The sequence below is a fragment of the Myotis nattereri genome (assembly GCF_964212035.1).
Source record: "Myotis nattereri genome assembly, chromosome: 20".
Taxonomy (NCBI): Eukaryota; Metazoa; Chordata; class Mammalia; order Chiroptera; family Vespertilionidae; genus Myotis; species Myotis nattereri.
The window spans coordinates 807,212-821,560 of NC_138096.1; the positions used below are offsets into that span (position 1 = coordinate 807,212).

The 14,349-nt window shown below is 66.8% G+C and overlaps 1 protein-coding gene across 5 annotated transcripts; it reads left to right on the plus strand.

The window, feature by feature from the left end:
* Positions 1 to 3,241: 3,241 nt before the first annotated feature.
* TMEM9 (transmembrane protein 9) lies at positions 3,242 to 13,460 on the plus strand. 5 transcript variants are annotated; one of them, XR_013997282.1, is made up of 7 exons: positions 3,242 to 3,298; positions 3,751 to 3,844; positions 5,047 to 5,138; positions 6,083 to 6,191; positions 7,387 to 7,515; positions 12,191 to 13,286; positions 13,348 to 13,460. XR_013997282.1 is itself a non-coding variant. In XM_081114579.1 (6 exons), the coding sequence occupies exons 2-6, from the start codon at positions 3,779 to 3,781 to the stop codon at positions 12,341 to 12,343; spliced, it is 549 nt and encodes a 182-aa protein (XP_080970705.1). In that variant the 5' UTR covers positions 3,242 to 3,298; positions 3,751 to 3,778; the 3' UTR covers positions 12,344 to 13,460. The 5 variants fall into 5 exon arrangements, 3 of the variants coding, with proteins under 3 accessions (XP_080970705.1, XP_080970703.1, XP_080970704.1); XR_013997283.1 differs by lacking the exon at positions 3,242 to 3,298 and adding an exon at positions 3,306 to 3,427; XM_081114579.1 differs by having other exon boundaries at positions 12,191 to 13,460.
* Positions 13,461 to 14,349: the final 889 nt, after the last annotated feature.

Sequence of the window (14,349 nt, forward strand, 5' to 3'; positions counted from 1 at the left end):
TTTAATGCCCCATCAACATGACCTCATGGCAGCCAGGGCCTGGCCGAGCCGCCCGGCAGGCTCCTGCCGTGGCCCCCAAGGACCAGCTCAGGGTGAACCCCTCCAAGGACAAACCCTGAAACCCAGTGCGAGCCCCACTGCCCGTCACAGGCCGCCTGGCACTGCCCGTGGGTGGACAGCTGGCCCCGGGGAAAAAGGAGCAACACACCCCGCAGACTCCGCCAACGGGCCCCCAGGCCTCGTCTCGCGCAGTTTGTTTTGTCCGAGAAGTTTGATTGGAAACGGTCGCAGGCTGAGCCCACGGCAGCTGCCGGGGTTGGTGGCCTCTGGGAAGGGCAAGTTGTGCCCGGCCGGCGTGGCTCAGTGGTTTGAGCGTCGACTTATGAACCAGAAGGTCACTGTTCCATTCCCGGTCAGGACACAGGCCCGGGTTGTGGGCTCCCTCCCCAGTGTAGGGTGTGCAGGAGGCAGCCGATCCATGATTCTCTCTCATCATGGATGTTTCCCTCTCTCTCTCTTTCTCTCCCTCTCCCTTCCTCTCTGAAATCAATAAAAATATATATTTTTTAAATAAATAAAAATAAAAATGACCTTTGCATCCTGGATAAGCGAACAAGACGGGTGTGAGATTCAGACGGAAGGAACCTGTCTCCCTGGACCACTTTGCAAACCCTCCCTCGGGGCCTCTCGTTTATCCGTCCAAGGCAGTGAGGGGCATCGGGTGTTGTTCAACCCATTGCCCGGGTGGGAAAACAGGCCCAGAGAGAGGCTGCGATGCCAGGTGCGTGGCAGCTCCCTGGTCACCTCCCCCCCGCCCCCCACAAGCCTCTGTTCCTCAAGGGCCCAGGCGGAAAGCCTCTGAAACCACCAGCTGGGAGTGCAATGCGAGGTACGTAAGTGCGAAGCGGGCGAGTGTAAAAACGGGATTAGTGTCTCCGTGCTGCCGGGTCTCCTGGGATCAGCAGGGCCGGGGCGGCTGGCGAGGACGCCGGCGGTGACCTCAGGGCTCTGCCGGCGCCGGGCCCGTGGCCAGGACACCGCCGCCGCTGGGGCCGGGCTCACTTTCTGCAGCCTTTTGCTTCTCGCCCAGGCCCGGGCAGGGGGCCAGGGTCTGCAGCCCAGGACGCCCCCGTGAGGCCCCTCTCCAGCCCCCCACCCCGCACCCCGGGAAGGTGAGGAGACCCCCTGGCCACACACACACACACACACACCCCAGCAGGTTCCTCCCCCAGGGCCTTCCGGGCTCAGCCCGTCCGGGTGGGCAGCGGCGGAGGGTGGATGCGCTGGGATCGGGCCACATTTCTCCCCGGGTTAATCACCGCGGGAGGGAATGTGAGCTGCCCCTGTTTCCCTACAACAAGCCTGTCGCCTGGTGGGGTAATCTCCCTGTTTCTCAGGTGACAGCTGCTGGCCCGGGAGACGCATGTCCTCATTCTGGGGGCGCCACCTCCCCCAGAGGGTCCAGACCAAGGAAGAGGGGGGGTCCGGGCAGAGACTGACAGCTGGAGGTCGAGGTTTCTCAGGGAGTGGGTCCCGGGGAGCCACCTCAGAGCCCGCGGGGTCCCCTCCCCGGCCGGCCCCCCGGCGCACCCCACTCGTCCTTCGTGGGGACACGGGGCAAACATCTAACCTTTCCATTTCTGCCGCGGCTTAATGAGCCCGGGCCCCGCGCGGGGACTTGACACGTCGTAGACACCTGATGCCTGTTTGTTGATTCACACGGCCGCCCGCCTGTCCGGCTTCCAGGGGAGTTGTGTTCTCAACCCGGTTGGAATGTTCACCATGCGCTTAAGACAAGTGTCCAAGGTGCTACTAGTCAAAGTGTACGCGCCCCGGGGGGGAGGGGGGAGCGGGGTGCAATTCTCACCTCTAGAGATAAATGAGAAGGAATCCAGGGTGGTTCCTCACCACGTATCGCGCCCTGAGCGCAGCGGTGCCATCCTGGGCGCCAGAGAGGCGGCTGGAGGTGGGCGAGGACCCTCCCGTCTCACCTTGGGGCTGCCCTTGGCCTGACCATCCAGGCATCCTGACCTTTCTTGCTGAGGGGGGCAGGTGTGCAAAGGAGTCCGGTGCATGGACTGACGCCTCTTCTGGATCTTTTTTTTTTTTTAATATATTTTATTGATTTTCTACAGAGAGGAAGGGAGAGAGATAGAGAGCTAGAAACATCGATGAGAGAGAAACATCGATCAGCTGCCTCCTGCACACCCCCCACTGGGGATATGCCTGCAACCCAGATACATGCCCTTGACCGGAATCGAACCTGGGACCTTTCAGTCCGCAGGCCGACGCTCTATCCACTGAGCCAAACCGGTTTCGGCATGGATCTTTTTAAAAAATATATTGTTATTAATGTCAGAGAGGAAGGGAGAGGGAGAGAGAGAGAAACATCAATGAGGAGAGAGAGTCATGGACCGGCTGCCTCCTGCGCGCCCCACACTGGGGATGGAGCCCACAACCCTGGGCATGTGCCCCGGCCGGGAATCGAACCCGGGACCCTTCAGTTCGCAGGCCGACGTTCTATCCACTGAGCCACACCAGCCAGGGCCGGGACAATGACTTCTCCTTAGAAGGCACCCCAAATCCCTGACTCCTGCAGCATTGATTCTGGTCTAACCGCAAGATCTTGGTGTGGTGTGAGCCGCGCAGCACGGAGCTATGTCTCCCGTGGCCACCAGGGGGCAGTGCGGGCTGCTCGTGACAATGACATTGACCCAAATGTTACCAATTCGCCTGGTTCCGACCTGCTCAATACCCTTCAAGCAGCGATTTTCAGCCTTTTTTTTTTTTTTTCATCTCACGGCACGCGCCAGCCAGTTACTAAAATATTTCACGTTTTGCGGGTCTATGCGGGCTCCAATCCCTCACGTCCCTAAAGAGCATGTCAGGGTTTTTGCGGACAGAGCCCCGGAACCCGTCTTTTTTGCTGTGGTCTGTGGTTGTGTGTGTGGCTCGTTCTAATATAAAGCGCTTCCTCTTGGCAACCCCAGGACGGAGCCCTCTGAGCCCCTCCCTGAACCCCCAGTTTTAGAACCCGGGGGTCCCCGCGCTGCTTCCCGGGCCCCTCCTCGGGCTGCCCGTTTGCAAAGCCGCCGACGGTCCCTGCTCGCGTCCGCTCGGGGCGGAGACAGGCCTCCGGGTCCCTGGCGCAGAGCGTCGGCACCCAGGCGGAGGCGGGCCTTGTTGCCGGGGCGACGACAGCGCGGTCGGGCTGACGGGCTGCTACCGCAGCCAATGGAAGCCGGGAGGGGCGGGGCCAGCCGGGTCTCGCGCGCGCGCCCGCCGCCGGGGTTCGCTGGTGAGCAGGCGGGCGTGGGGGAGGGGAGCGCGATCGGGGCGGCCTGGGGGGTCCCGCGTGACCCCAAACCGCGGGTGTGAAGGGCGCCGGCCTGGCCGTAGGGTCGGGGCTCCCGGATTCTGCGTGCAGGTGTCGTGGGCTCTGAGCGGGCCGAGGAGGCGCGGGGCGGGCGGTGGGGGGCGGCGCGCGGGGCGGGGATCAGCGGCCCGGGATCAGCGGGTTCGGGCGGGGATTGGGGGGCGGGGGGACCACGGGACGCTTCCTCTTTCTTCCGGGCTCCCCGAGACTGGTGGGGGGAAGGATCGCTGCACTCGGCGCCGGGTCGAGGAGGCCCTGGGACCCGGCGCCCAGCCCCCACCCGTCCCAGGTGCGTGCGGCCTGGGCCCCGACCCCGTGACCCACCCGATCCCGTGACCCCCCGAGCCCGCTGACCCCCGTGCTTCCCCCCGCAGGTGTCGGGTCTCCCCCAGGCTGCGCAGCATGAAGCTCCTGTGCGTCGTGGCCGCGCTCGGCTGTCTGCTGGCGCCCCCCGCCCGGGCCAACAAGGTGAGGGCGGAGCCTGCAGCACCTGTGGGGCCCGCTGTGCGCGGGGCGCCCGCCCTCACTCTGCAGGGGCCCTGCCTTGGGGGGGGGGGCGGGGGGCCCCTCGGAGGCCAGATCTCAGGCCTTCGGGTGAGGGGACGGTGTGCTCCAGACTGGGGTTCTGGGGGGGGCACCCCCTGACTTGTCCACACCTTCCTTTTGCTCCTGGGTCACCTGGTGGTTCCAGTAACTGTAGCAGCGCCCTCTGGTGTCAGGCGCTCCCAGGTGGAGGTTTTTGTGTGTTTTTTAATCCTCCCCCGAGGATATTTTTCCATTATTTACGGAGAGAGTGGAGGGGAGAGGGAGAGAGAGAGAGAGAGAGGGAGGGAGAGAGACATCGATTGGTTGCCTCCCACAGGGGCCTGCCACCAAGCGATGCAGATGTGCCCTTGACCAGAATCGAACCCGGGACCCTTTGGTCTGTGGGCCGAGGCTCTGTCCACTGAGCCAAACCGGCCGGGGCCCCAGGTGGAAGTTCCTGCATAGGGAGGGTCCCCCAACCCGCGGGCTGGGCCTCCTGAGGTCCCCTCCACTCTTTCCGGGTAAATGACCCCGACGTTAGGTCTGTGCAGGTTGAGGTCCTGACCATCAGGGAAGCTTTGATAACCCCTGATTGGTTGGTTGAGATGTTTCTGGGAAAGACCAGATAGCAATTACGTCAGGAATTTAACCCAGGTTTGGGGTTACTCTGGTTGCTTCTCCTGCCTCTGGGGGATCCCGAACTGGGGTGAGAATACTCGTGGCCTCGTCCCTTATGGCTTCGGAGGGGCAGCTCGAGTAACCCCATGGAAGCCGCCCATTCTGTCCCTCTCACCCCGATCCTCTCCCTGGTCTTCGCCCGGGACGTTGGAGCTAACGGGGCGAAGAGGCCAGCCGCCAGGGCGACTGGACAGAGGTGCACACACAGGTGTGGGCGCAGGTTACCGACACCCCGATCCTTCAGCGTCCTCCCTGGGGAGGGCAGCCCTAGCCAGCTCTGTGTCCCTGCGGAAGTCCCTCTCTGCTGACCTTGGAGATGGGGGTGATGTGATCCGGGTCCGTGGGGTTGGTGAACACCCCATCCCCCGCCGTGGCCGCCTCCTAGAGGGAGCAGGGAGCCGAGAGTTGCAGTCTTGCTAGACCCTGGGCCCAGCGCCCCCCTGACACCTGCTCCCCTCCTCCGGCAGAGCTCCGAGGACATCCGGTGCAAATGCATCTGCCCCCCGTACAGAAACATCAGCGGGCACATCTACAAGCAGAACGTGTCGCAGAAGGACTGGTAAGGCTGCGTGCGCGGCCGACCCGGGGGATCAGGGACGCTCAGGGTGGGCTGAGGTCGGGTTGGGGGCCCGGGGTGTCCGTGTGGGTGGAGGGAGTGGGGTTTCTACTGCGGGGTTCTCGGGAACTGGGGCGCCCCGTCCTCGCCCAGTCCCGGAGGAAGCAGAGCACAGAAGGGGGGGTTCACACCCCACGGGGGTCCGGGTCAGTGTTGCCTCTCCTGGGGTGTGGAGTGGGGCGGTCAGGGGGCTGCCTGCACCTCCTGCCCCCCAGCATTTGGTGTTTCGTTGTTTGCTCCCCCGGCTTCATTGAGGTGTGAGCCACATGCAGCCTTGGGTGAGCTCGAGATGCACGCACAGCGGCGATCTGATACGTGTATGCAGGGCTAGTGAGCACCTCCAGGCCCCCAAGTGTGTGTGTGTGTGTGTGTGTGTGTGTGTGTGTGTGTGGTGAGAACATTTAAAATCTCTCACAACTTTTAAAAATATATATATAAATATTTTTATTTATTTTAGAGAGGAAGGGAGAGGGAGAGAGAGATAGAAGCATCCACGATGAGAGAGACTCATGGATCGGCCGCCTCCTGCACGCCCCACACTGGGGATGGAGCCCGCACCCCAGGCCTGTGCCCTGACCGGGAATCAAACCCTGACCTCCTGGTCATAGGTGGACGCTTACCTGCCGGCCGGGCTCAGCACCTTTCGAGTGCACAATCCACTTGTTAATGCAGTCACCATGCTGTCATCAGATCCCCCCAAAGGTTTTTTTTTGGTTCACAAAGGCCTGAGACGTGCAGTCCTGGGGGCGGGGCCCAGGACCTCGCTGGGTGTGGTCGCAGTTCAAAGGGCACCGGGGAAGAAGCCGATGGACGCCAGCCCACGCCGGGCGGACGCCGGGGCCGGGTCCCGCGGCACCCGTGCTCACGGCCGTGCGTGTCTGTTGCAGCAACTGCCTGCACGTGGTGGAGCCCATGCCGGTGCCCGGGCACGACGTGGAGGCTTACTGCCTGCTGTGTGAGTGCCAGTACGAGGAGCGCAGCACCACCACCATCAAGGTGACCGCTCGCGCCGCGCCCCGCCCACCCGCAGGCTGGGGCTTCATTCCGGAACGTTCCAGGCGGCTGTGGGCCTGGCTTCTGGGCAGGCCCGTCCCAGGCACAGGGACCCACTTCCCGCCCCTTGGAGCCAGCCGTCCTGCGACCTCTGTCCTGGGGCTCCCCTGACACTGGGGGTGAGAGCCTGGGAGACGCCCGGTTTCCCCCAGTTCTTGTCTTTCTCTCCTTCCAGCCACAAGTCGGCATCCTCCCCTGCCTCTGAGGTTGTGCCCTGCCGGGTGCTGCTCACAGGCAGGTCAGAGCTCGCCGTCTGATGGAGGGGACGCCGGGCTGGTCCCCTGGGGGCGCCCCTGACCCTCGTGCTGCTACATCCCTGGGTGGACTCAGGACCGGAGTGTGGGCGTGGGCTCACCACAGGGAGTGAGGACCAGGGCCTGTCCCTTCCTCTGTCACCAGCAGGACTCCTGCCCCAGAGCCTCCGTGGCCCCCTAGTCCGGGTGCCGACTGTACCGAGCCAGGCCCTGCGTACCGATTTCCTGGTCCAGTGTTTCTGATAAATATCTTTATTGATTTCAGAGGGAGAGGGAGAGGGAGAGGGAGAGAGAAAGAAACATCCATGATGAGAGAGAGCCATGGATCGGCTGCCTCCTGCACGCCCCACACTGGGGATGGAGCCCACAACCCCGGGCCTGTGCTCTGACCGGGAATCGAACCCTGACCTCCTGGTTCCTAGGTCCATGCTCAACCCCTGAGCCACGCGGGCCGGGCTGAAGCTGGCTTTTCTGTAGAACAAACCCCACTCCAGCTGGGAGGCTCTCCCTACAGCAGGAGATTCACGGTCACCATCCTGACCCTGGCTCTCCTCCGCTCCCTGCGGGGTGCCCGTCCCGCACTGGGAGCTGCGTCCCCAGATCTGAAGCTTCCCTCTCAGCCGTCCTGCTCCCAGCCGTGGGGGGCGGGGGGAGCCCCGGGTCCATCCTCCTCCTCGGCCTCCGAGCCCAGCCCCTCCCCCTGCGTACTGTGCACCCTGAGCCGGACCCTCTCCCCACCGCCCCCCGGGCATCCCAGGGCGCCCCGATCCACACGTTTCGTTTCGCCGTTCCTTGTCTCTCTGGCTGCGGGAGGACGGATGGTGTCCGTGGGGCCCTGTGTCTCCGGGCCGAGGCCGGCTGGTCACAGGGCGGCCGTCCCCCAGGTGATCATCGTCATCTACCTGTCGGTGGTGGGCGCCCTGCTGCTGTACATGGCCTTCCTGATGCTGGTGGACCCGCTGATCCGCAAGCCCGACGCTTACACCGAGCGGCTGCACGAGGAGGAGAGCGAGGTGAGGGCGCCTGCGCACACGGGGGGGGGGGGGGGGTCCTGCCCTCCCCCAGGCCCCTGCTCCCCCTCCTGCTCCGTGCACCCTGCGTCACCCAGACTATTGATGTCAGAGAGGGAGGGAGAGGGAGAGGGAGAGAAACATCCATGATGAGGGAGAATCATGGATCGGCTGCCTCCTGCACGCCCCCCGCTGGGGATCGAGCCCACAACCCGGGCCTGTGCCCTGACGGGGAATCGAACCCTCACCTCCTGGTTCCTAGGTCGATGCTTAACCACTGAGCCACGCCGGCCGGGCCAGACTCCTGTTTTTGCCTCGTGGGGACTGCCCTGTGCGCCCGATGAGGCAGGGGGAGGGGCCTGGATCTCTCCTGATGTCCGGCATTGGGCAGCCTCGGGGGTGAGAAGCCATCCCCAGGAATTTCGGGGTTCAGCTCAGAGCATTTGTGGCACAGGATGGAGGTGGGAGGGGCAGGCTCCCAGCACGAGGGTCGAGGGGCTCAGATCCGAGTGCACAGCTGGGGGTGACGTGGGTCTGGGCTCGTGCCTGCCCGCTGCCCGCCGCCCGCTGCCCGCTGCCCCCACCTCCGGCTCACGTGTTTGGCCAGAGGTGGGCAGAGCCCGAGCCGGGCCCGGCGAGGTGGCGCTGGCGCTGGGTGGTCCGTGTGCGGGAGGAAGCCCCGTGCCTACCTGGTTATTAATGCGCCGTAATCGCAGCTCTGGGCGGGGGCACCGCTAATAAACACTCGGCGATTAGGGCGCGGCGGTAATTGCAGCCTGGCCCGGGTAATTGCGAGGTGCGCGGTGATTACAGCCCCGTGACTTCCCCGGAATGCGCGGCTCCCGGCTTCCTGCGCGGAGCCTGAGGAGGGGCGGCCCCACCCTGGGGTCTGAGCCCGGCCCCCGGCCCTGGGGACACTCCCCACATCGAGTCCGAAGTCACAGTTGCCTCTGGGTTGGGGGCTCGGGGGTGGGGAGGGGTCAGATGGGGAGCCTGGCTCCTGGAGCAGAACCGGAATCGAATCGTAGAGTGGACACCCAGGGGGCGGGGGGTGCTGGTTTTGGCTGAGTAGGAAGGAGGATGGCCCGCAGTGAGGGGCTCGGTGGCCAGTGTCGGGGTGCCCGGGAGGCAGGGCAGGGGATCCTGGGAGAGGCAGGTGATCAAGCGTGTGTTCAAGCTCTGAGACCGGACCTGAGGGGCACCCAGCTCTGCACAGTGGTTACGGGGGAGGAGGGGTGTCTTCCAGGCAACATGAGAGGCCTGCGCTCCTGCTGGCGCCCCAAACCAGGATGCCCCCCATTTGTTGCTCCAGGTTTAGGAGACGGACAGTTAGGGAGGAGGCCGTCGTGGGGGGGGAGGAGGGGCTCTCCTAGACCAGGGTCAGCCAGGGACTTACTCTTCCTTTGTGTTAATCCAGGAGGGCTTCCTGGCAGAGGAAGCCAGCTCTGAGGACAATGACTGCTCAGCTGCTGGGGGGCCGCAGGGCTGAGTAGAGCCCAGGGGTCCTCTCTGGTCCTGGATGGTGAGGACCCTCTACCAGCCCTCCCCCTCTCAGAGCACCTGGGGACAGGGGTGTGTCAGGGGGTGTGGGGTTGAGGCAGAACAGCAGGTCCCAAAGCCACTCAGCTGACCGCTGGGCAGAGGCTGTGTCCCTGGCTTTGTTCGTGGTCTGGAGGGTTTCCCTTTAGAAAACAAGGAGGGGCCTCCGCTGGGCTGGGGGGGGTCTTAGCTTTCACCCCGAGAGGAGGAGCGTCCGGACAGGCCTCGCCGAGTCTTTGAGGTTCAGCCCGGCCCCTACGACCTGGCGACCACGAGGAGGGAGCTGTCCAGGCCCCCTGCGCCCCAACCCCCCGCCCCCCAGGTCAGCTCTGGAGGCCGCCCCCGCCCCAGGCTTGGGGGTCCTGGCTCCATCCCCTGGCCCCGCAGCGAGGAGCTCTGTGCCGGGAGATGAAAGCCAGCGTGTCCCTTTGAAAGCCTGGCAGGCCCAGCGCTGGGCGCTGCCTCCCGGGATTCCGGCGGCATTAGGCCTAATCCCCGGGCTCAGACGCCCTTTGAGGGGAGGAAGCCAGCGTGTTTGCTGGGACAGAAACGGGGCTGCTCAGATGTAGGGGTTTGGTCCTCTTTGAAGAGGGAGAGCCGGCTGGCGTGGGGCGCAGGGGGTGTGCTGCTCACGGCGTGGCCCCCCGTCCCCCACCCGGGCGCAGGGGCAGCGCTGGCCTTGTGCGGGGTGAGCGGGAATCGAGGGAAGATGGGGACCGCCCCGGGGACCCAAAGGCCTGGGGTGGCGAGGACTCGGGGCCACGAGAACGGCACCCTCCTCCCAGGGGCCCCTCGTCCGGGGAGCTGGCGAGGAGACGTGGAGAAGGCACCCGCGGAGAGGGACCGCCCCTTGTCCCCTGGGAGGACACACAGGCAGGGGCGGCGTCCACAGGCGCCTCCAGACCAGCCCTGGCCCCCAGCCTCGGTCCGGCCCCGCCGGCCGCTGTCCGCGGTGCTGAACCCAGCGTCCCTCCCTGAGCCTGGAATCCGGGCGGTGGTTCCGACCCAGGCGGTTCTGGCCCAGCCCAGGGGCGCTGGCTGGTCTTTAAGGACGAGCTGTTTCCCCGCGAGTCCTCACACCGTGCGTCGTGGCTGTAGGAGGGACGGCCCGGGCAGCAGGGGCAGAGGGGCCGGCGCCGTGTCACCGGGGCCGCGACGACTGCGGGGAGGCGAGGCCAGGGGTTCGAGGTCCGCCAGCTCAGGCTCCAGAGACACGGCCCCGGAGGGGGGAGGGCTGGCACGGCGTTGGTCCTGCCCGCGAGGGCGAGGCCGGGCTGGGCGTCCGGACACGACGTGGAGCCTTTAATACCTTTCACCGGACCATTGGCCCTGAGCCTTCGTGGCAGCCCCCACTGAGGAAGGGAGAGGGTGAGGGCTGAAGCTGGGGCGTGCGTGCAGGGGGCGGGGGGCTTGCTCCCCGATGCGCTGCCCGGCCCCTGGCTGCCTCCTCCTTTCCCCCCACCCCCTTGGGGCTCCCCCAGCTCCTCGCTGCCCCCAGAAGGGACGAGGTTGGGCCTGGGGCGGGACAGACGCCCTGTGGCCCCACACCCGGGTGGCGAGGTCCTGGTGCCCGCAGCGTCCCAGGCCGGCCTCGGCGCCCACCTCGCCCAGACGGCCACGCTGAGGCCTGTCCGTGGCACCGTGGGGCGAGCGCCCACCGTGAGCCGAGCCGGGAAGGACAGAGCCGACGGGTGTGCCAGGCCACGGAGTCTTCCCGGGGCGGCGCCCTCGCCCCGTCCCTGCCTGGGCCGCCGGAGCCGGGTGCACGGTATTGCCGAGGGCTCTCTGGGCGCCCCTGCGGCTGCCCCCCCCCAACACGGGACTGTCCCTCGGCCCTGGACACGCCTCCCGGGGCCGCTGTCCGTCTCTACAGCACCGTGGGCAGTGCCCACAGGACGCGTGACCAGCTCTGCGGGGCGGGGAGCACCTCCCGGCCTCCCCCCTCGCCAGGCCCCTCTCTGCCGCTGCCCGCGCCCCGGCCCCCCCCTCCACGCTCCCCTGGGCACCCCCTCTCCCCGCCTGGCAGCTGCGTGGCGACAGAAGCCGTGCCAGCCGGGCGCTAGCAGCAGAGCTGCACTGACTGGGCGGCTCTGGGCTGGGAGCGCCGCGTTAATCCCCTGAGAGCCGGTGGCAGGAGATGAGAGGCCGGGAGGCCCAGAGGAAATCCCCGCGGGGGGGCGGCCCTCAGCTCTAATTCCCCCAAAGATCAGGTTCGGGTCCCGCAGGAAATGCTGGGGCGTCGGAGCAGCGAGGTGGTAATTAGGGCGGATGCCGCCTCTGAGGACGAGGGTGGCCGGGGAGCAGAGGGGACGGGGTCCATCGGGGCGGGGCGGGAGGCGCGGACCGCCCGCTCTGTCCGAGGAGATGGGGGCCAGGCCGGGCTCTGGACAGGGAGAGGGGGGCCAGGCCGGGCTCTGGACGGGGAGAGGGGGGCCAGGCCGGGCTCTGGACCGGGAGAGGGGGGCCAGGCCGGGCTCTGGACCGGGAGAGGGGGACCAGGCCGGGCTCTGGACGGGGGGTCGGGTCCAGCTCCGGCTCCCACCGCTGCCCCGTGCCCTGCGTGACATCGCATCCATGCAGCAGCTCCCACGGGGTCCAGCCAGGCGGACTCCTCCGCGCCCCTCCTCCCACCCACAGCCTCACGCCGCCCCTGCAACCTCCTGGGCCACACTCGTCTCCCTCTCCTGTGCGGGGCCCAGGTCATAAGGGGGCCAGCCCTGGCCGGTGAGGCTCAGTGGATAGAGCGTCGGCCTACAGACGGCAGGGTCCCGAGTTCGTTTCTGGTGAAGGGCATGTGCCAGGTTGCGGCTCGATCCCCAGTGGGGCGTGCAGGAGGCTGCCGATGGGTGATTCTCTCTCATCATGGATGTTCCTATCTCTCTCTTCCCCTCCCTTCCTCTCTCTGAAATCAATAAAAATATTTTTTTTAAAATAAGGGCGCCCAGAAGGTACTCCTCCTGAGCACCCCTTCCCCAGGCTCTGGGGGGGGGGGGGGCAGGGGTCGTCCTGCAGACTCCACACATGGGGCGTCCCTCCAGGATCTGCGGGGACCACAGCCTGGGGGGGGGGCCTGCCCTGGGGGCCCAGACCTCGGGGCTGCTTCGGGGACCCCTCATCGCCTCTCTCCCTCCCCCTGCAGGACGCCCGCTCCGTGGCCGCCGCCGTGGCCTCCCTGGGCGGGCCCCGCGCCAACACGGTGCTGGAGCGCGTGGAGGGCGCACAGCAGCGCTGGAAGCTGCAGGTGCAGGAGCAGAGGAAGACGGTGTTCGACCGGCACAAGATGCTCAGCTAGGCGGGTGCCACCGCCGGGCGGACCAGCCGGGGCCCCTTCCGGGCCGTCCCTGTGGGAGCACCTGGGGCGTCCTCGTCGCTGCGGCCGTGTTCCCGCTGATTTAACCCGGGAAGCAGGGCGGGTCCTGGCCTCCAGCCCGTCCATGCGGGTCTCGGGTCCAGGGGAGGGGACGCAGGCCCGTGGGGAAGGAGGGAGAGGTGTTTCGGGGGCCACGTTTCCAGTCCCCAAAGTCGGCATGTCCTCGCCCTCCGGGGGGCAGAGCCAGGCACTGCCACTCCATGTGGGGACGGCCAGTCCGGCAGCGTCAGCTCGCGCTCCTTCCTCCCGACCTCCCGCCCCCGACACCTCGGCCGGGCCCAGAGGCTCTGACGGGACGGCCCACGTCCCTGGCCGCTTGGTGCCTGCAGAGCCCCAGGAGGCCCGTCTCCTTTGCCCTGCGACCCTTGCCCAGTAGCGGGTGGGGCTGGGCCCTTGGGTCTGCGGCCGCTCACCTGCCCCACGTGGAGGGGTGGGGGGGCACGGGACACAAGAGGCTCTGGGCACCAGCCCCGTCCTTGGCCCCCGTCCCAGGCCCCACAGTCCCGGGGCCCCCATCCCGGGCCCCACAGTCCCAGAGCCCCACAGTCCCAGGGCCCCCGTCCTGGGCCCCACAGTCCCAGGGCCCCCATCCCGGGCCCCACAGTCCCAGGGCCCCCGTCCCAGGGCCCCACAGTCCCAGGGCCCCCGTCCCAGGGCCCCACAGTCCCAGGGCCCCCGTCCCAGGGCCCCACAGTCCCAGGGCCCCACAGTCCCAGGGCCCCCGTCCCGGGCCCCACAGTCCCAGGGCCCCCGTCCCGGGCCCCACAGTCCCAGGGCCCCACAGTCCCAGGGCCCCCGTCCCAGAGCCCCACAGTCCCAGGGCCCCTGTCCCAGAGCCCCACAGTCCCAGGGCCCCCGTCCCAGGGCCCCACAGTCCCAGGGCCCCACAGTCCCAGGGCCCCTGTCCCAGAGCCCCACAGTCCCAGGGCCCCACAGTCCCAGGGCCCCCGTCCCAGGGCCCCACAGTCCCAGGGCACGGGGAGGACGGTCCCCGCTGCCCATCAGTCAGGAAGCCGCCATTAAACCTCTCGCTCCCTCACTCTGTTGTGACAAGTGTCTCACGTGTGGCCGGTAAGTGCGTCCAGGGTCAGAAAGGGCCCGAGCGCTGCCCTTGGCAGGTCCAGGCAGAGACAGGGCCACGGGGTCGGCTAGGCCGCCGGCCGGGACTGCGGGCAGATGCTGCTCACAGGTCGTCCTCGGCCAGGAGCGGAGGGGCAGTTCCCTGGGGCTCTGAGTGGCGCCCAACGCCCGTGTCTCACAGTCCGTGTCTCACTGTCCGTGTCTCTCACAGTCCGTGTCTCTCACAGTCTGTGTCTCATATTCCGTGTCTCACAGTCCGTGTCACACAGTCCGTGTCACACACAGCCCGTGTCTCATATCCTGTGTCACACAGTCCGTGTCTCATATTCCGTGTCACACAGTCCGTGTCACACACAGTCCGTGTCACACAGTCCGTGTCTCATATTTCGTGTCTCACAGTCCATGTCTCACACAGTCCATGTCTCACAGTCCGTGGCTCACAGTCCATGTCTCACAGTCCGTGTGCTCCCGCCGAACCCAAACGGAAACCGCCAGGTGGGGGGCGGGGGGGCGGCAGCGAGGGAGCCGGGAGGGAGCCGCTCCCTGGGCCGGAGCTGGAAGAGGTCCCAGCACCGGCACCTCCGTCCCACCAGGAAGGGCCGAGCGGGGTGTCCGGGGCCCAGGCAGAGACAGCGGGGGAGGGGCCGGCCATCGGGACTGTCCCCCGCGGGTCTGAGGGCGTCTGCCCAAGACCCTCACATGCAGCCCCGAGCAGGGCCCTGGGGGACCCATGGGTTCCAGTTGCAGAGATTTGACAAGTTCAGAGCCAAGAGCACATGCTCAAGGGGGGCAGAGACGGGTGGGCCCCCAGCCAGCGAGGGCCCCGAGTCGATGGGGCCCCGAGGTTC

Coding starts and splice junctions, on each gene's coding strand:
- TMEM9 (XM_081114579.1), top strand. CDS start 3,779: ATGAAGCTCCTGTGCGTCGTGGCCGCGCTCGGCTGTCTGCTGGCGCCC. Junction 3,845..5,046: donor CCCCCGCCCGGGCCAACAAG/GTGAGGGCGGAG, acceptor CTCCTCCGGCAG/AGCTCCGAGGACATCCGGTG. Junction 7,516..12,190: donor TGCACGAGGAGGAGAGCGAG/GTGAGGGCGCCT, acceptor CTCCCCCTGCAG/GACGCCCGCTCCGTGGCCGC.